General features: G+C 31.9%; 3 protein-coding genes across 3 annotated transcripts; 1 reads left to right on the forward strand and 2 right to left on the reverse strand.

Moving 5' to 3' along the window:
- The first annotated feature begins 11,210 nt into the window (after window positions 1-11,210).
- Window positions 11,211-14,684, forward strand: LOC130810537 (universal stress protein PHOS34). The gene is made up of 5 exons (XM_057676639.1): window positions 11,211-11,686; window positions 11,770-11,870; window positions 12,964-13,082; window positions 13,402-13,493; window positions 14,395-14,684. The coding sequence occupies exons 1-5, from the start codon at window positions 11,485-11,487 to the stop codon at window positions 14,409-14,411; spliced, it is 531 nt and encodes a 176-aa protein (XP_057532622.1). The 5' UTR covers window positions 11,211-11,484; the 3' UTR covers window positions 14,412-14,684.
- A 63-nt stretch (window positions 14,685-14,747) lies between these two features.
- LOC130810536 (pentatricopeptide repeat-containing protein At4g15720) lies at window positions 14,748-16,639 on the reverse strand. Its single transcript, XM_057676638.1, has one exon. The coding sequence runs from the start codon at window positions 16,593-16,595 to the stop codon at window positions 14,841-14,843; it is 1,755 nt and encodes a 584-aa protein (XP_057532621.1). The 5' UTR covers window positions 16,596-16,639; the 3' UTR covers window positions 14,748-14,840.
- A 563-nt stretch (window positions 16,640-17,202) lies between these two features.
- LOC130810882 (uncharacterized) lies at window positions 17,203-18,468 on the reverse strand. Its single transcript, XM_057677006.1, has one exon. The coding sequence runs from the start codon at window positions 18,466-18,468 to the stop codon at window positions 17,203-17,205; it is 1,266 nt and encodes a 421-aa protein (XP_057532989.1).
- Window positions 18,469-21,914: the final 3,446 nt, after the last annotated feature.

Consider the following 21,914-nt stretch of genomic DNA (forward strand, 5'->3'; position numbering starts at 1 on the left):
AAACTGTGAGCAGCTCGACCAGACACTCGGTCGAGCAACATGTCGAGCGAAGTGTGCAGAACAGGTCAGTAGCTTCTCTGGAAGCTCGCTCGACCGAGCGAGGTAGTGGCTCGGGTCGAGCGGAAGTTCAGAAGGCTACATAGGATTCTGATTTCGTCAGAATGTGAAATAGCTATGCAATTATGTGGTGCGTTACTTCTATTGTTTATTGTAATGTTTATTGTAATAGTTAATTGGATGTTAATTGTGATTTATGGTGATTTATGAGGGAATACTAAGGGTGATGAATGCCTTGCCTATAAATAGGATTCATCACCCATAGTAACACCACCACAACCACACATATTGCTGAGAGGGCTATTGCATTGTTAGAAATTTAAGAGTGTTCTTACTTTGCTTTAGTATTTGTGATCTTGAGAGGTTGTTCTCAAGATAAGAGAGTTTATTATACTTGTAATTGTTGAATTCATTATAATAAACTACATTTGAGGGGGAGGTATTCAAGATACCTCATAAATACTTGTGTTCTCATTTTGCATTATAATTTTCATTTGTTTTTCTTTGTTAAATCTTTTTGAGGCTTGCGCTTTCAGAACTTATAATCTATTTATCATTTTTAACTTCTAATATGATATTAACAACCAATTCCATCAAATTTAAACTTAATTATAATACTCTAACATGCAGAAATTGAAAGAAAATGATAATAATGATTATAAAATCCAACAATAAAAGAAAGTCCAATTTAATAATATTTATCAATTGTTGTATGGAGGAGAAAAGCTTTGTCGATGAGCAAAGCATAATATATAATATAGTCCTACTTCGTGAAGATGAATCCAAGGACGTATGACGGTGAAGATAGCGACTACCGGTACTTTTCTTGCCATGTTTAGCTACTGATTCGTCTTATAATAACCCCTTTAACACGTTACTTTTTACAAGGTTTCACGAGAATATTTCTACTACAAGGAAAATGTTTAATAATGTCAAAAAGCTTTGTTAAAAATTATATTACTATTTTTGGTCTTATAATGGGAATCAAGTCATACTATAATTAATAAATTTTTTAGCCATACATTTTATTAAAAATTTATTTCAAACTTCAATAAGAAATTGAAATAATCTCTAATAGAATTTGTATGTTTTTTACTTTTTTTCTTTTGAAAATCGTTTTAACGGTTTAAAATCTATCTTGAAGAAGTTCTGTCTGCTACAGATCATATGTAAAAAAAATGAGCAAGAATAAATTTGGCAAAACATATGAAATTCTTATCGAGGTTCAGCTATATAACCGAATCACCGTACCGTCTAGGATTCTCTTAACCCATAGAATTCAATCCATTTTCATTAACTTTCGGAATCTTAGTTCACTACTAGAAAATCTAACTATCTTTTACTCACACCTGTTCTTCTCCTTTTAATGAAAGCTAAATCCACTAAAACAAAAACAAGACTTCAATAAGTGTTACACAACATGCTTTGCTAGGAACAAAATCTCTTACTTAATATATTGCGAAACTAGAATAAAGTATAATAAGAGATGTAATTAAGAAGAGCTTAAAATCTTTATTGATTAGCATTTGTATGCTTAGTATGCGTATGTCTTGTACTCTTCTAATTGTTTGATGACCAAATATATTTGTTGAAAACCTAAAGAACCGTTAATGTAAATCGATCTTTCAACAAATTCGACTTTCGACTATTTTGAATTCTTAATCATGAAATGTAGTCCTTTTTTTCATGAATCGATTGAGCATTTGAATTCAAAATATGACTCATTTTTCTTCTTAAAAACTTGTAAAAAAAAAATCAATAATATAAGCAGTATGATTTATAAAATTAAAAAGATATATAATTCTAAAATAAATTAAAAAAAAACATTTAAGTTATTCAAACCGCAATAATAAAAATTCTATAATAGTCTGTTGCTTTTTGAATGCTAATCAAAGCCTTGAAAATCTTATCAGAGGACCAATTTAAAATTTTATAACCTAGCATCCTACGTTCTAGGAAAGCTTAATTGACCTAACAATCATACGTTAAAAATTAAGATTATTATTAAATTATCTTATATAATATTAAATGAGTTATCTAGGATAATATATTTGATAAACTTACCATAAAAAAAAGATATATTATTTAAATAAAATTAAAACCAATAAATCGAAACACGTTAAAACTTTTATTTGATATATGGTTAAAACTTCATCATTTAAAAGTTGTTAATTATTCAATCTTTCCAATATAACGTAATCAAATATCTTATAAAGATAACTAAGTATGATAAGCTAAACATGAAATATGAATATCATATGTCATAGAAACAAACAAAATATCAATTCACATATTTCTTCTCCTTTTTGACTATCATTAAAATAAGAAATATTTATCTTGATATCAAATACTTAAGCCCCCTTTAAACTCATGCATAATATTCAATCAATATTCAAATTTTCAATCTAAATTTATCTTGATTGAGTGACTTAATAAACGTATTATCAGATAACCAATAAAAAAATATATAAAAAAAAAAATTATATCATCTTTACACTTATACGCCTCGATTATCCGCTATTTTTTGCCCATTTTTGATCTTTAGATTTATGACTTTTCTACAAAATAATACATTAACATTTCTCATAGACCATATGAAAAACTTGAGTTCATATTCCGAATAGTCTATGTTAGTAGGTCTTGTTTCCTTAGGAATCCATATTTTTTAACTGTTATCTTAGCAATATTAAAAAGGCATTCTTAATGATGTGGTGATCATTATGACTATAGGAACATGCAATTTTTGTATGACCTTCTTTGCAATAAAAGCACTTAGACACATATTTTCTTTTGATATTACTTATATTGAAGGTGATTGAATTTTTGTTAGTATGATTCAAGTTGTTATAACAAATTCCAATTTATTTGATGGATAACTTTTGAGATCTTAACATGTTATGAAATTTAGATTCACAATGGTTAAAATTTGTTCAGGAGTTGTGTTGAATTACATTATGTTTTCAACCTTTTATCTTATGTTTTAAGACTAACAAAATGTCGTTGTAATGGCAAAATATTTTGTTTCAGATTATTATTTTTTAGTTTCGATGCTTAGACCTTTTTCTCAAGATTTGATTTATCAACTTTTAAATCATCAATTTTCTTTATCAATTCGTCATTTCTTTCTGCTTAGTTGCGTCTTGCGTAAGATCATTTTTAATAAATTATATTTAGATATTAATACTTTTTCATTTTTGATCTTGGTGTGTAAAACATCTAACTAATACCTCTTTTGGACATGAGTTTAAATATTCAAGAGTTACCTCATCCGATTCTTCTTTATTGTTAGCCATCAAGGGAAAAAAAAAGGAGATTTTCCTTTTTTATAGGTAATAACAAGTTTAACACCAATTTCTTTGGCAGTTAACCATGAAGAAACTCAGTCGCATTAAGTACACAACAAAGTTAATTTATTGCTTTAAAATTCTTTGAAATAGCTTCCAAATCTGTTTGATGTAATTCAAATTCATTCTTAAGAACATCTTTTGCCGTCTAAGTCTTCACTTTTTTGGAACTTTAGCACCACTTTTGAAGATATCCCGAAGTTTTTTGTCTTGATCAATCACAAACATCTACATTAAAGTCTTTCAATGAGAGAATTTAGTGCTGCAAAAGAGAGAAGGCCTTGTGAATGAGCAAAAGAGACCTTTGAATCCAAATTAAATCACTTGATTGTTTATCTTAAATGAAAAATCTATAGGAGAACAAAAACTCTTTAGAGAGGGGTTCAATAGAGTTTTTCCGAGTTTTAATTTTTGTTTTAGAAATCTTTTCAAAGGTTTGAAACCTATTTTGAAAGAGTTTTATCAACAACAAATTATATGCGGGATAAAAATGAGAAAAAAATAAATTTAACACATATGGAATTTTTATTGAGGTTCAATTACAAATAGTCTAATCCTCGCCTAGGGTTTCTTTAAACCGTAAGATTTTCACATTTTTCATTAACTCTTGGAATTAGGGATGACAACGGTTCGGATTTGGATTGGGTCCATATGGACCCGGATTCAGATCTGTTTTTATATACAAAACCCAGATCCGGATCCACGAGTCTGATTTTAAGTACCCAGATTCGCTCGACCGGGTCGAGCGGCCTTCAGGATGGTCCTGCTCAGCTTCTATCTCTAATGCAAGTCTTTTGTATGTTCGAGCAAGCTTGGCTTAACCCAGTTTTGGTCGAGTGGGCTTAAAATGCCCTACTTTTGCTCCTTTTGGCCTTGTTTCCTTGACTTGGGTCATCAAGGCTTTGATTACTTGAGCTTCCGGAGGTAAGTGAGTATTGTATGCGCCAAATGTATTTGGTTTGTAATCGATTTTGACAAATATTACCTGAAATGCACAAAAATGCCAAAATACCCAACCAAGTGTAAAATCCCAAATAAAGCAAGCATAGTTATGCAAAATCCCAATACAATAAAGCCAAATAATGGGGATAAAATATAAATAAAATGCAGCTAACATCTGGGTTCGGGCATTTTTGAGATCCGGATCCAAATCTGTCAATTACAAATGAATCCAGACCCGACCGAATCCCATGGCTCCAAGATTTTAGGACCCAGACCCCTTAAAAATAGATCCAAATCCACTAATCCGGGCCAAGTAGAGAATCCATTGCCATCTCTACTTGGAACCTTAGATCACTATTAGAATATTTTACTATTTTCTATTCACATCCGTTTTTCACCTGAAAAACAATCTAACAATTTCCTTTTTATGAAAGATAAATCCTAACACTCAAATAAAAACGACATTTCAATAAGTATTACATAAGAGGCTTTACTTAGAATTAAATTTTTTACTTAACTTATACATTGCGAAAATAGAATAAATTGTGAATCTATTCTAAGAGATGTAAAATAAGAGCTTAAAATCTTTGTTGATTAGAATTTGTAAAACTTTTAGGGCATGCTTTGATTGGGTGTAAATATTTAAGGGGTAAAAAAAGTTAAAGTAAGAAAACGTAGTTGATAAATGAGAAATTAGTGAAATTTGATTGTTGTAGAGGTGGAAGAATGGTTGCAAAGTAATGAAAAATAAAAGGAGCTCTTAATTTTGGGTTAATATTTATTCCAGGGGAGGGTGTGAGAATGTATTACCTCCATAATAGGGGAAATCATCTTCTTTTTTCTTCATTATTTTTATTTAATGTTCATTTTACCTTCTTCACAACTATCTCAACTATTTCAAATGCATCTTTATTTGCTTTCATTTCATTAGCTTGACTTTATTTTCCTCTTTAAATATTTACACTCAATCCAAACATGCCCTAATTAATTATATACATGTATATCTTGTGCTCTTCTAAATATTGATGACCTTTTATATATTTGTAGAAAACCCTAAAGAACCGGTAATTCAAATTCGGATTAGTTATCCTGTAGCAGGAGCGGCACTCTCGATACATAATTAACATTAATAATTATACTTAAGATAAATAATGCGGAAGTGTAAAACGCCGAACTGCTAAAAACCATTTAAACTAAAATTGTTCAAAACATAAGTAAAAAAAAATATCTTACAACTGAGAAAATATAAAATAAGGTTTACTTAAATACGATAAAAAAAACATAAGTACAATATAGTCATCAAGTAAAATCATTGAAGCTAAGTCCTCGATAGAATAATTAAAGTTGCGCCCTGGATCGAAACCTGAGCTAAATTTTCCTGCAAAATACTGTCATCCATAATATGGATGACAGCCGATTAAATCGGTCAGCGATAAAGCCGAGTACAATTTTCTCAACAAGCTTATGATGCGATAGTTAAATCATGCTTACAGAATAATCATTAAGCACAATATAGAAGGTTATTACTCATTATTGACCTTCACTAAGCCATTAAGTTACATTCTCAATACTTGCAGATTTTCATTACTGCTACTAAATACTTGGTAACCTTAATGCTTATTTTATCAAGTTCAATTAAGCCTCATAGCTTTACCATCATAGCACATCACAAGATCACAACAATAATGACAACTGATATATGTAAGGGTCTGGTTAGGTGAGGACCGTAGTCCTAAACCCTAACTGTGGTGGGAGTCGTCACTCCTCTCAATACTGTTATGCTCGAGACTTCACAGGATGGGTTTTTCTCGGACCCCCTGTCTGACACCGCATTTTACGTGCCGGCTAACACGGAGGCCGGGATTTTACATGCCGGTCCATGGTTCGACGTTACCTTACTATCAGAGTCATACAATCAATATCATGCAATATCAAACAAGACTCTAAACCAAAATAGTTTACCTTCTTATAAGTCAAACTTCCACTAGTCAAATTTTTGACAATTCTACCCTTTTAATAGAAACAAATTACTAGTATCTAATAAATTAATATTAATTAAATAAAAAATTTTCGTAGCTATACTAAGATTCCTGAGGCTAAACTAAGTCATTATTGTGTCATAAATAATCATAACAGTCAAGGGTAATATTTCTAAGTACTTAATAACATATTTTCTCAAATAACCAGTAAAATAGTAAAACAGATCTATCATCACTATAAAAATAACATAATCCGGCAAATTATTAAGGGTCCAAAATCTATATGAAATGAGTTTTCAAGAAAAACAATGCTAAGCATTTTAACAAATTTGTTTGACTATTTTACCAATAAACCGATTAAAAATTTATCAAAACACCAAGATGATATGGAATCATTTTAAACACATAAGTTTATTTAACTAGCAAAATTCATATATATTTATATTATCATATTAATCAAAAATTTCCATATATATGACTTTTTTTTCGAGTGTCCCAAAAGTATTATTGTTTTGACGAAAATATCACTAAACTGGATATGACTTTAATATTACCATATAAAGTTTAAATGACTAAATTAAAATCATGTTGATCATGCTTTTATATTATCGAGTAACCATAAATAAATATCACATAACGAGAGAGTTAAGAAAATGTGTACCATTTTCCTCCGAAGGTGGTGCTAAACCAAGTAAGAGAATAATAATAGGAAAATAAGAAGTTTAAAGAAATAAGCTCCAAAAGAGAAAGTCTTTAAGGCTCCAAGCTTCAAAGAAGTAGATCTTCAATTACTCAAAAGAAAATGATATCCAAGCTCCAAAAGATAATACTTGACTTTTCAAAAGTTGATGATTATTGGCTTAAGAAGTGATAAAATCAAGCTCCATCTTCATTTGATTCTTCAACAAATAAAAAGGGTATAAAGTTAGTAAGATGTTAATGAAGTGAAGATATAAGAAAGAATGGTAGAAAGATTTGATGATGGAGGTGCAAGTGATCTCATGGCTAAGGAGGGGTATTTATAATGAGTTTTGGGCAACTTTTTAGTTCATATGATTGTATGAAAAAGAAGGTTAACTTGTGTAAGTGATTTAGTGTGTGTAAGTGAATGTGTAAGAGTTGGAGTGTGTAAGTGGATGTGTAAGAGTTTGGAGTGTAGAAGAAGGTTAACTTGTGTAAGGAAATGGTGATAGCTTGTGTAAGTGATGAACATTATGGATTGATGTAGAAAGGATTTTGATTCATCAAATTTTTGTTCTAGTTTATGCTAGTGAAATGTTTTAGATTAATGGGAAAGTATGATTAAGGTTTGATTATGAAAATATGATAGTTTACTTAGAAAATTTTAGTTAAAACTATACTTAAAGTTAATAAGAAAATTATAGTTAATTTTTAGGTATAAAATAATTAAATCAAAGTTGTAAAGTTAAAATGATAAGTAGTAAAGTTAGTTTAAGGAAACGAAATTGAAACGTAACGTTTTAATAAAACCGTAAATATAATATTAAAATTTTACTTTTCGTAGTATAAAATAATAAAATAATATTTTAGTGCTTATAAAGAAATTTAAGAATATAAATATATTTTTAAGTTTAATATTTGGAAGAAATTACAAAAATCGGAATAAGGTTTAGGAATTAAAGGTGATTTGAATTAGATAACCAAAGGATTAGGAATTCGAAAAGAAATTTCGGAATAATTAATCGGAAGATTAAGATTAAGAAATTTGAGCCTGTTACATATCCAATTCGAAAATTCAGATATTTGATAGGGATTCGAATGTTAATGTTTTTGATGAAATCTTTCACAACTTTTGAGATTTAATTTATGAAATCCTTTGGAGTATATACTGTAGAAGCCTTAACAGTTAAAACATCATTAGATTGATTAGCTACAACTATTTCCTTAACAAGCCTCGATTTTGCTTTCCTAGCCATAGTAGGCACATCATAGAGAAAGATTATATTTCTTGATTGAGTATTGGATAAGCGTTTTGATTTAGGCCCTAATTCAACTCTATGTTTGAGTTCAAAATTAATTGCAAATTCTTATTTAAGACGATTTTTTTTAGATAATTTAATTAGGTCAAATAGCTCAACTAAATAAATTAAAACATTAATTTTCGTATTTAAAACTCACTATTGACTATTTGATGTTTAAAACATTATTTTGGATGTTAAAATTGACAATTTTAATATTAAAATATCAATATTATTTACTTAAAAGAGACACTTTTTAAACTTTGTACGACGTTGTCATTTAACAATTGCTCAAAATCAAATTCAACAACACATATTCTTGTGAGAGACGGTCTCTTTGAGAGACCATCTCTAATTGGCTTGGCCCAAAAAGGAAAATATGGAGTAAGTTTTTAGTAAGCAGTAAAAATATTGTAAGTAGGCATTTAGAATATTGTTATTACTTAAGTACTTACTCAGTGGGCATTAAGTATATTGTAAGTAGGCATTTAGGATATGGTAAGTAGGCTAGTAGGCTAAGTTTCTCGGTAAGCATTAAGAATATAATAAGTCGACATTTTAAGCATTTTTTTATTGAGCATTAAGTATATTGTAAGTAGGCATTATGAATAATGTAAATAGGCATTAAAAATACTGAATATTAAGGTATAATAGTTTGGACTTGAGAGACGTCTTTTAAAAATACGATCTCTTAAGAGATCGACTGATTCAACAAGCTTGAACTTTTAGTTTGACGATTGTTTAGTATGTTATTATAAGTGTGATCCCATTTTTAATTAATTTGGATTCTCCTCTATTCTTTTCAATGTCTTTTATAACTGAATTAGGGATCCTACCCACTTTTTTCCCACTATTTCAGGGTTGTTAAGTATAATAGCAGAGATTATTTCATGAGCCCATGACCCCATTTGATAACACATAGCTCCTTATTAACCATTAACTCTTTCGAAGCTTGGCTCAACTTGTAAGCAATTACTCCTTTTATTTATAGAATGTTCAATATGTTCAAAATAACTCTAATTCAAATATATAAAACGAGAATCAGATTTTATCTTAATTATAAAAAATACAACTTTTTAAAGTAAGATCAAGAGTTTGATTCTCTTTTAGTTTTTTCCTTTCCTCAACTTATCATGTAATAAAAAAATGTTTAGGACACTCTCACTAGAAAACTAATACCGGATAAGTTAAAAATAATGCTACACTCACTGATATTATTTCATCAAAATATTACGAAACATATTAAATAAATGCCAAAAAGTAATATATAATGTTGGTTCACTGCAGTTTATTCTCTATTTTCTTTTCCAATAAGATTTTGTGCATGCGTCGCATCAAAGTTGCGCTACGCAATATTAATCTTTGAAATCAAAGGAAATACTAATTGTATGCGTCTGGCGGTCTGGGTATGAATCCCTAACACAGGACTCAAATCTCTCACTAATAAACTGGGAAGAACTACTTCAAAATCTTCAAAAAGACGAAACATTAAATAAAAGCTGCAGGGGAACATTGCAATTACAATACCTCGTCCATTAAACTGAGTGGACACAAGAGCACTTTTGCTAAGAATGCGCAGATGTCTCACCAAAATCAAGAAAAGTTATCCCTTGTATTTATTGCTCTTCCACAGAACCAACGATAGATTGCCACGTATAAGGTTGTAGCCAACTCTATAAGGAAAAGCTAAGGAAAACCACTTTGAAATTGATAAGGTAACATCCCAAGGCCAAATAAGACATTCCTCTATTCTATTAGAACCTTAATCTTTAAGTCAAATGATGAGATATAAATACCCTTCATTCATCACTCTCAAGGTGTCAAAACTCTGACAAAATTAACTATTGAACTAAACTTTTCTCTGATTTTATGTACTGAGAACAAACCACGCTTATTGCGTTCAATCATCATTGCATTGAATAACATCATTTACTCATGCGAGACAAAAGAAGTTATATAGGTCTCACGCCATAAACAAGCCCTAGTCGAGTTCCTCTAAGTTAAGAGCCCCTGTGCACTTGGAACAAGGCTTACTAGGTAGTAAGTAGTAGGTACTTATCTCAGATTAATACGACATCGGAGAAGGTTCTCCGAGAACATCTATGGGCCCTTCTAACCGTTGTTACTTGTACAGATTCAATCACTAAGGTGATCTTACTACAAGAAGGGCTAGATAGCAAAAGCAAGCCTCTCAACCAACAATCTCTCTTGAGACAAACCTTAACACTATAGCAGACTTAGTGCAAATTTATTGTGTCCGACTAGTCCTTGACATGATCAATTTGACGCTAGAAGCTTCTCATTAAGTATTTTCACCAAAATGACCAACATTTGTTTAAAAGCTTATTGACAACAGAGTTGGCAAAGTGGAAATCAACCCCAAAATCAAGGGGCCCAAGTTAGACAAAAAGTAAGCCCATGCATGCAAGGATCCTAATTTTTCCTAAATTATAGTCGAGGCTTCACGCTCTAAAAGGTGATTCGGGTAGTCAAGGTACTCATAGGGAGATGATGTACTAACACTCAAGCTAGGAGTGGCAACATGTGATGTATGAATAAGAATTTTGTTTGATTCGTTTAACGCATTTTTTCATTTTATTAACTTTTTGCGATTTTTCATTATGCACTTTTTAAATTTTTAAATGTTAAAATAGATAGCATGAAAATCGAAAAATCATGTGGTACACCTTATAAGAGAAAATGCAGTGTTTCAATTAAAAATGTTCACTAGGATTATTAAATTGATTTTAAATTAGTTATTTTAGGTCAAGTCAAAAGCGGTGGAGATATCGAATATTTTGAAGTATTGTCTGAAGTGGATTACTAAGAGCCGAGTAATTATTGAATAAGATGTGTTTTATAGTAAAAATAAAAAAAGAAGTGGCTCAAAGTCACATGAATAATCTAGTTCTTGTCATTATAAGACACAAAAGTCCTAACCCATGAAGATGATCACATAGAAAAGGCAGTAGGTGGTTTTTATAATAATCCTTGAACAAAAAAAAACCATGGGTTTCTGATCAAATGCTGCTGGCTGTCATAGCTATTGGCAAATTGAAGAGACATTTAACTACCTATTCTTTCTCTGACCTTTCCATTGAATTCGAGACACAATTATCAAATTCAACCTCAGAAAAAAAACCCTATTTCACGTCATTTGGAGAACAATTCCATTAGAATTAGATGGCTATGGCGGGAACTCTGAAGTGCGTGGTGGTTGCAGTTGATGGAAGCGATGAAAGCATGAACGCCCTTAAATGGGCGCTTGATAATGTCAGCGTTAAATCACCTGAAGATGGTGGATCTTTTGTTATCCTTCATGTTCAACCTCCGCCTTCTATTGCTGTGGGGATCAATCCTGGTTCTATTCCTTTTGGGGGACCCAGTTAAGTTTTGTGATTGATTTGAATTTTTGATTTAGAGTTTGAATTGGGTTGTTATTGATTTGATTTAATTTTGTTAATCTAGGTTTGGAGGTGCCAGCTTTTACTGCTGCGATTGAAGCTCATCAAAAACGTGTTACTGATGCTATTGTTAATCATGCGTTAGAAATTGCTACCCAAAAGAATGTGAGTTCATTTTGATCAATTTTGATTTTTAGCCGATGATTTGTTAAAATTTTGTAGTGTGTTTTGTTTATATCATCATCAATCGTATGACCAAGGTCCAAGACGATTAGATGAAAGCAGACCATCAAAAAAGATCAAAAGACATAAGAAGGTCATAAAATCAACGCGATTTGCCCATTACTTGTTGAAGGAATATAGATTACAATTCTTTAGTTTTGGGCATTATGCAATGTTGTAAATTGTAATTTGAACCCTAATATCATGGATTTTTGGAAGATGGGATGTTAAATGTTGAATGGAAATAGATATTGGGATCTTAGACTTCCTCAATAGAAATGGCCGTTAGTGGATTGAGTTCTGTAAAGCTGTCATAGCCAGCTACCAGCCTGCTTAATTGAGAAGCTATGATAGTTTTTAAGGGAACTGAAAGTTTCAACTTTTGTACAAATTTCTGAATGACTGGCTTTTGGATCCCTCATTGTTATGAAATATGAATTGCTATATAGTTTCGCTTCTGCGTATTGAGAAATCTTTCATGTGACCTTGTTTTTGTGGACAAAGAACAATAAAACAAATAAACTCCTCGATATTTCTTGTTTGCCAATGCTGAGGACTATGCATGCTCTCTGAAGTCTGAAGTCCAAAGTTTGAAGTCTGAGCTGTTTGGAATTGGGAGTATCGTTCCTTCCAACTAGTTTTGCTCCCTCCATATATGGATATGCTTCCCAGCGCAACAGTAGTGTGGTGTTTTGTTAAGGGTGCATAAATTTATTTATTCTTGCTCTATATTTACTGGAAAAAGATTTTTGAACTGATATTTGCATGAAAACATGCGTGGGAACATACTTGAGGACTTGAGGCTGTCAAGCTGTGTATTATCTTTGATTAAAACCAAACCAAAAACAATTTGTAACAAACTCAATGGGTAAGTATTTGACATTTTGCACGAATATTGAGCACTTGAAGTGATTTTCTTTGTTTTGCTTCTAAAAATATGCTTGTTAAGGTCTTTGGTATTCACTGCTGTTTAGCTAATGTCTTATTCTTTTTACTGAGAACTTAATATTTTGCTTGTTGGCCTTTTTCTATTCAGGTGAATGTCAAAACTCAAGTAATTGTTGGGGAACCAAAGGAAAAAATATGTGAAGTTGTTGATGAACTGCATGCTGATTTGCTTGTGATGGGGAACCGTGCTTTTGGGCGGATCAAGAGGTAAATGTTTACTCTTATCTGGGCCTGTTCTCGCAAACTTATTGAAACATAACTGAAATGAACTCAATTAAACTTATTCGAATAAAACTAGACTTACTGAGTACAAAAAACATGAGTGAAAGTAATGAGTAAAAACTAAATTGAACTGAATTTCTAAAATATAATTGAAATAAACTGAAAATTAGATAGGGAGATAGAGATTTTTCTACTACAATTGCACTAACTAGCTCTTGATTTTCATTCTCACCAATTATTTCTGACAACCAAACGGGCCGTAAGTTGTTCATACCCTTACTAAACTTGACAACTATTTCTGCAGAATGTTTCTGGGAAGTGTGAGCAAGTACTGCAGCAACTATGCATCTTGCCCTGTTGTCATAGTGAAGGATGAACCTGCAGAAGCTTTACAAGGTATGTGCTGAATCAATGAACTCCTCTTAAAACATACATGCCCCTCCTCTCCACTCCCCTAACCCCTTTGTTTTGCTAATGACCATTTTCCTCATCTAGGCTTCCGAGCATGATGCTAAATATAACATCAATTATATCCTGATTTTTTAGTTCTATTGCCATATTTGTTTCCCGAGAAGGCCAGTTATCCCTTAACTGCAATCTGTGTATATATTATGTGGCTCTCTTCTTTCTTTTGTGTACCATTAGGCTTTAGCTGTCAAGGAGAACTGTCTGACTAGTGTACTAACACTTGGTTTGGTTAACAATGTAGGAGGGGAACTAAATCCCTTCAAACCCGTCTTTACTGAAAGATTTGTTTATTAACAAAATTAAGGAACTAATCCCTTCAAACCCGTCTTTACTGAAAGATTTGTTTATTAACAAAATTAAGGAACTAAATCCCTTCAAACCCCTTTCCAAATCCTTCCGTCCAAAATTATCATCTAAACAAAGAAGATACAGCTCTCCAAATCCCTTCAGTTCCTTTCCCTTGAAATCCCTCAACCTAAACATACATAGTACAAGTAAAAGTGATATTACACCAAGAAGCTAAACATATATATGTATATCGAGTTAACTTTTTTTCTCAGTTACATGCTTTTTTATTTTTCTGGGGAACTCTAAGGATTGACTATTGGTGTTTTGGGCAATTAAAGTTACAAAACTAGTATGTTTGTGTCTGGCACTCATTTCATTAATGTATGTAAAATTAGGGCTATCGATTTCATTTACAACTACAGTTAAGTTTGATAAGTGTGTGCATGTCCAAAACCTATTTTCAATTTAGTAAAATGAGACTGCCATTGAGCTACGGTCACTGGTAGCATCCCCTAAGTAACTCGTGTTATATCTTTTGCAGCATATGGCGATCAATAACACTGCATCTCTAGCAATGATCTAAACACAAGGGAACACTGGACGCCTGCCTGGACATAATGTACTTTTCCATGGCTACTTTTGGTGGTGTTTGCTATTGTTAGGTTTCTTTTCTTTAATTTGCCCGTCATTGAATGTGATCAAAGTGATAAATTTGATCGTTTGCACAGGCCTGATCATGTCACTAGATCACGGTGCTGAACTACTATGATTTGTTTGATGGTTTTTATAATGTAAAGATTGATTAAATATGTAAAACCGAAATGTTGTATAGTGTCATTAGTTTATATATATATATATATATATATATATATATATATATATATATATATATATATATATATATATATATATAGTTGTGGTAAAATAAATCCCGCTTGGAATTTTTGGTTCATGATTCTTTCGATCCTCAATTTCGAATAACATATATTACCAATAATCTCCGCAACTACAAGACCCGTTTTTGAAATGGTGAAATCTGTTCACATCTCGCACAACAAAATTCCTCTCGACTATGCCGCTAATGAGCTTAAAAGCTTCATGGCAATCTCCACACATCCTCAAATTCTTCATGATTCTAATAGTTTCTCCTTTCGGTATGCTTAGCAAACTAAAGCCTAAGGCGAGCCTTTCGCTGTGTAAACTCACCACTTCTTCCTTCGATTCCTCTTCTACATCAACTAATACCAATCCTTTACTCCCGCCTACATAGCCTCGTTCTTTCATCCTGGTTTCCATGTCCTTCAAGAGATCCAACACTTCAGCACTTCTCGGAAACGAGGACAGATCTTGAGCGTAGAATACGTAAACTGAATCTTTAATTTCCACCCAGCTGCAACCTGGCTTCTTTTTCACTCCTACTCGCTTCATTTCTGAACGAATGCTCTGGGCATCGTCCCAGTTCCCAGATAAAACATGAATGTTTGACATTGAAACATAAACAGTGTCGATCTGTTGCTTAGCTTCTAGTAGCCACTTGCTTGCTTCGGCTGCTATATCTACCCTTCCAAGAAGCTTACTAGCTGATAAAACGGAACCCCATAAAAGAGCAATCTCACTATCATGCCGTAGCTTTATCGCCTTCGCTAATCTATATGCTTCATCCAATCGCCCATTTCTTCCGAGCATGTCAACGACACAAGTATAATGCCTCACATCAGGAGCAACACCGTGTTCTGTTTGCATTGAGTTCAAGATTTGAAGTCCTTTGCCGATAAGTCCCAAGTGGCTACACGCATATAAGATGCCGAGAAATGTAACATCGGTAGGACGTATTTCTTTGAGAATCATTTCTTCAAAGAGCTCGAATGACACGTCTCCAAACCCATGTTTCGCCGCTGAAATGATCATAGAAGTATATGATATAAGAGAAGGATTAAGCATGCTCCTAAATATCTTAAGTGAGAACTCAAAGCATCCACATTTAGCATACATATCTGCAAGCGCACAAGCAACAACTTCATTTTCAGGCCCACTTTTGACGACAACGGCATGCATGGCCTTCCCATATACCAACCTTCCCAAGCTCGCGCAAGCGTTAACAACGGTACACAGCATAAATTGATTAGGAAGATCATCTTCAAGATGGGTATAATCCTTGAAAAGTTTGAGTGCTTCGTATCCCTGACCGTTTTGTGCATACCCTGCCATCATCGTAGTCCAAGAAACGACATTTCTCTCGAGCATTGAATCAAAAACTCGTCTTGCAGAAACCAAATTGTTTGATTTTCCATACATATCAACCAATGAAGAGCACACAATGATGTTTTTGTTATAACCATATTTTTCAAGATAAGCATGAACAACTTCCCCTGTTTTTACATCAGAAAGTGCTGAACAAGCATTTATGATTGTGGAGAGGGTAAACGCATTTGGCCACACCATGTCTTTGGGCATTTTGGCATAAAGCCAAATCACCATTTTCGGCTGTGAAGCTTTAGTATAACCCCCCATAAGAGACGTCCAAGATATGGTGTCTGGTTCAGGCATTTCGTCGAACACTTTGTGTGCAAATTTCACAGTGTGACATCTTATGTAGGCATTGATGAGATGATTGGAGGGAAAAGTTTCACTTAAGAACCCAAATTTTAGAAGCTTAGCATGGAATGATAGCACAATAGCAAAATGTTTAGAATTATGCAGTTGTCGGATGAGTTCTTGGGCTATTGTGGGAAAATATGACATCTTACAGGAAAGATGGGAAATGTTTGGCACTGAGGAAACTTTAAAAGGGTTCCAAACAGACGATCATTTGAAATTTACTCGATCTTCTAATCTAACTAGAATTTACTATTATATAAAATTTAGATTCGATTTGAACCGATTTGAACACTTCTAACTTGAAATTAGTCTATTTTTTTACTATAGTGCTTCATCTATACAATGATTAATTAATCAACCTCATAAATTAATGGTTTTTTTGAACATTTTGTTAGGGAAAAATTACTTAGATTATTTATGATTAATCAATAAGTGAAATTATTGTAGAAAAATCATTAAAAAGTTATAATTTTTTTTAATCATTATATTTCCTTTTTTCCTTTTTTATTTTTCTTTCCTTTTATTTATAAATTCTTATCCAAACACAGTATTAACTTAAATAAAGTTGCTTATATACTCAAATTAAGAATACTATAGTGAGTTTGAAAGAAAACCCACGAATTACATATGTATAAACAACAAATATTTGCAACAAAGAAATTACACATTTTGAAAATAAAAAAAACAAAAAAATAAGAGAAAATAAGACCCCTCTCTCATACGTTGAATGATGAGAAAGTAGAAGAAGTATTCAACCCCACCATTGGTGCACAGCAACACCAAAATCCCTCAACCTTCCATACAAAGCCAAGCATTCCCAATATGCTCTTTTACTATTCCCTCCTTTACCAATCGGTTTACACTCCAAAAACAACTCATCCACTAATCCAATCGCCTTACTCTTCAACATCTCCTCCACCACTTCCGCATCTGCTTTCATCACTACATATTCCTCCGCCTTCACATTCCTCCATAACCAATCAGATATCCCCATCTGTGTTGGTGGGCCCTCCCATGCATCATCCGATTCCACCTCCGTTTCAGGCACCGTCTCTATCCTATACATATCAAAATCTTTATTCCGGGTCGGATAGTTTTGCTCAAACCAACGGGTCGACCCGTGTCCACCCCCTACATCAATATAAACCCTTCTAGAATACCCTTCTAAAGAATCATTCAATAGGTCAGGTAAAAACTTTGTTTTTCTTAGATATGTTTTTGATTTCCCTGTTGCTGATCTTGGGGGTTCTAATAATACATCTTCTAGATTACCCAACACCTTCTTTTTTTCTTCTGATAGAAATTCTAGAAGCTTCCTTTGAGTCATGGAAGATGATGATGATGATATTGATAATGGCAATGTGTTAGCATATGCTATTTTTCTCATTGCTATAAATGTTGAATTGTGGAGTTTCCTAAAATAGACAATTTTATAATTTGGTGGGACTTCAAATGACATGGATGGATCTGGACTTAATTGAGCTAAAATGATTCCACCCATTTTAAGAATTCGGTCTAAGAAGCTTCCAACTCCTTCTCCGAAACTATCAGTGAAAGAGAAATCGAAGGTTTCGTTTTGAATGGAAGTTTCTAGAAGGGTATCAGAAGGTGACATTGTCTTCATCTCGATTATCAGTTTTTCTTCTTTGTAGTTACTAACAATTAGAGATTCATCCTTTGATGTCCATAATCTTTGTTTGGCAAGATCATGAAAAACTAATGGGATTGCATTAATACTGTTTTGGTTATAATTGTTGGGTGTAAAAGTATCCATATCGAATTCTTTAGTATTGGATCCAGGTCCGGGTATGGGTTCGGGTCCTGGACCGGATCCGAATACTCCAGCTAAGACCATGATTATAAGAGCAAGGATTAATGCTTGAGCTAGGATTTTCAATAGAGTTCTTGATTCGGAGTGTCGTACGATAACGAAGAATCTAGAAGAGTAGTCTTCGCAGCCATGGAAGACATGTAAATTGTTATGTTTGTTGTAAGCGTAAGGCAACTCCATTTCCATTTTTTTTTTTCTATTTTTGAGAAAAAAATTATTTTTTTAAAATAAAAAATCTAGGGTAAAAGTGATAAAAAAGAAAATAAAAATTAGGGTTATGTTTTTTTTGGATTATTATGTTTGGATAAGAGAAAATGAAGAAACTAACGAGTACAGAATCTAGAAGCGGTATGATTTCCACCCACGAGATGACGTAAATTTTGGTGTTTAAGCTTCAATAACAATAAATAAATTCTTCTTTCAATCTCCATTGATAGAGTTTGTTTGAGCTTTTGCTATATTGAATGGATACCTAGATTGATAAACTTTCTCTAATTAAAACGTCATGATTAATAAAAAGTTTATATCTAAGTTGTGATTAAGAGAGAATTTATTACATAATCACGACCCTAAAGTGGTTAATTATGAATGATAAATGAAGGAATGAGAATGATTAATTAGGGTGAGTAATTGAAAAGAAAGAGGTTTTGGATAAGATAAAAGGAAAGAAATGAAGAAATATTATTATTATTGTAATAATTTAGTGTCGGGATGTTAAAAATGGTATTAGATTAATAGATAATGAGAGGATTTGAAGGTAAAATTTCTTTGATATATTTGGTTAATACTATCTAAATGTTTGGCCTATAATTTGGGATTACACTATAATCTAGCAAAGAGAATATTGCATGGATTTCGGATATTCATGCATTATTCTTGTCATAATGATATATTTTGGGAGCAAATTTTGCCAAGACAAATTACTCTACTTCAAATACAATAATCTAGCAAGAAGATATTCCATATATTTGACCCAATTGACCCAAAATTATATTATACACAAAACTTCTAATTTTACTTACACAATTTGCTTCGTTTTTTTTATATAGAATATTACGTAGATTAAAACAAACTACTACTTAAAATATACTTCATTAGTTAAAAAAAATGGGGTCCACAAGTATAAAAATAGAAGTATTAAAATAAAGTTGTGGGAAATATGTGAAAGTCATAATTACAAATGAGTGCTATAAATTATTAAAATAAAATAAGTGAAAAATAAGTAGGAACTATAAGCATCAAAAAAATATATTTTCTTCGTTTTTTAAATCTTGTTTCATTTGACCATCGTGCACTATCTATAAGCAAAATTTGACTCTTATATTGTTGTTAATCTATATATAAGTTAAAAGATAGTCATATTAATCTTGTTTGAAATATATCTCGATGTAAAATAAACTCTTCCTGTTTTCATTTGTTCTTTTCCTTCACTTTTTGCGCAGATTCATTGCAAACTTAAAAGTTAAACAATTTTAATTGTGAGTATTTACTTAACCACTTAAAAGATGAATTAAGGATTAAAGTCACACCTTAATTATACCAATCTCCATCTTGAGTCTTGACTAAGCCAAAAACATCCTAAACACTTCATACCTCCATAAAAACCAAAACAATCCAAAAACATCAACGAGAGCTAGCAAAACGTGTAAATCACATACACGATTCTTGGTGAGAAAATCACATTCTCCTTCTTTATGCAAATCACAAGCATCACCTATAAACTCCACCAGTCCACCTTAACTCCAATCAACTAATAATGTATACTAGCTACTTATTAACAATTTTTTCATCAAATCAACCAACATTTCCAACTGGTCATGCTAACACGCAACCATTCAAACATTGTCCGTCTGAAACACAACATAATATTGTTCACGATATGATATGGTACAATACAACATATGGACAAACCATGACATAATAAATTTACATGATCAGACCTTTTTTAGGTGGCTAATTAAGCACGTTACAACAAAATACTCTTTATGACACGGTTGATCAGTGTTGTTCTTAACATTGTGTGGGTCCTAGGAAAAATATAAATTTAAGAGAAAAATATTGAAAATGTTGTGTATAAATGTATTCACAAGATATTACAGTCTTAAAAAATCACAGAAAGTGTTTGCTACGAACATACAAAAGAAATCAACTACAAAAACTGATGTGCAAATTTTATTTAACTATAAGCGCACGATATATGTGTAGTCGCGGGTCGAACACAAGGAAGCTAGGACAAGAGACTTGCTAATCTCTACTAAAAATATTACTTGAAGAGAAAAATATTTGGTTGGTTGTTTAGCTAACAAACTAATAATGCAATGAAAATGTGGGTTTAAACTATATGATGAAAAGATCTAGGGTGTCGGGAATCTCCTAAATTCTTGTATTATCAAACTCTTATTAATGTCTATGAAATGTTGGATTAATTGTGTGATTAAATATGATTCTATTAATCTTAAACTCTCGCTCTGTTGATTAACTATTAGATTTAGACCCTATTAATTCAATTCTCACACGCTAGTTTTATTAAACGAATTAATAAGAATTTAACTAAAATTTTTACCTTAAAGCAAAGTTGATTCTAATCTTACACTCAAGTTCTATTAACTAGTTCAGCAAAACATATTTAATTTAGGGTTATTAACACAATTCAATCACTTTAATCTTAATTTCATAGACACAATCAATAATCAAATCATACTTAAATCATAGGTTCAAACCATAACCCTAGAAAATTGATCTATTCACTATTCATGGTGAAGAAATGAACAAAAACCCTAAGATGATACCAAACATGAATAAAAGTGATAATATTGAAACTTGCAAGGAAAAGCAATAATTTAAATATGAGAAACACAAATAATGAACCAAAAGACAAATTGTGAAGAACAAAACTACTTTATTAAAGGATGATTAATCAAAGTTCACTAATGGAAGATTAAACTAGTACAAAAATTTAAATGAAAAGAAAAATTAAATGCCAAAGGAAACTTACAATACTCAAAGTAAGATTAATGGCAAAACTACATGAAAAACTAACTTAAAGGACGAATTAAAGAGTAAAACTAATGGAAAGAAGTAAAAGAAAGGCTAAAGGATGAAGAGAAGAAGAGAGAGAGACCCTAATCAGTTATTAAAGGCTTATTTATACAAATTAAGAAATTAACCTAAAACTTAATGAGACAACTGCCGACAAAAAACGAGAAACAAAGCGGCGAGTCGTAGCTTTTAGGCGACGACTCGTCGCTTTTCTGTTAACTAGCGAAATTTAAACAGTATTTCTTGCTCAATTATCAGAATTGAACATATAATAAACCGTTGGAAAGCTCTTGAAGTCTAGTTTTTAATGCCGCACACGTTGCACTAATACGATCTTCCTATCAAAAGTTATGACCAAAAGAGTATATATGTATCAAATTTCACTTCAAAACTTTTGCATTATAAACACTCTTCTACCCTTTTGCTCATTTTCTTTGTAGAACATCTTCAACCGAGCTAAAATCGCCTTAGTAAACTCTGTCATCATTAAAATCATAAAAATTATGCGTAAAACAATCAAAACCACTCAAATTCAACATGAATAACCAAAATGAGTATGTAGCATAAATCTTTAAAATAAGCACAAAATTATT

This window comes from Amaranthus tricolor, chromosome 4, assembly GCF_026212465.1.
Source record: "Amaranthus tricolor cultivar Red isolate AtriRed21 chromosome 4, ASM2621246v1, whole genome shotgun sequence".
NCBI classification, from domain to species: domain Eukaryota; kingdom Viridiplantae; phylum Streptophyta; class Magnoliopsida; order Caryophyllales; family Amaranthaceae; genus Amaranthus; species Amaranthus tricolor.

Bases quoted from the DNA above. Each gene is read 5' to 3' on its own strand.
- LOC130810882 (XM_057677006.1), bottom strand. From the start codon at position 18,468: ATGGAAATGGAGTTGCCTTACGCTTACAACAAACATAACAATTTACAT.
- LOC130810537 (XM_057676639.1), top strand. From the start codon at position 11,485: ATGGCTATGGCGGGAACTCTGAAGTGCGTGGTGGTTGCAGTTGATGGA. The intron at 11,687-11,769 runs GTTAAGTTTTGT...TTGTTAATCTAG, and splicing joins TATTCCTTTTGGGGGACCCA to GTTTGGAGGTGCCAGCTTTT. The intron at 13,083-13,401 runs GTAAATGTTTAC...CTATTTCTGCAG, and splicing joins GCTTTTGGGCGGATCAAGAG to AATGTTTCTGGGAAGTGTGA.
- LOC130810536 (XM_057676638.1), bottom strand. From the start codon at position 16,595: ATGTCATATTTTCCCACAATAGCCCAAGAACTCATCCGACAACTGCAT.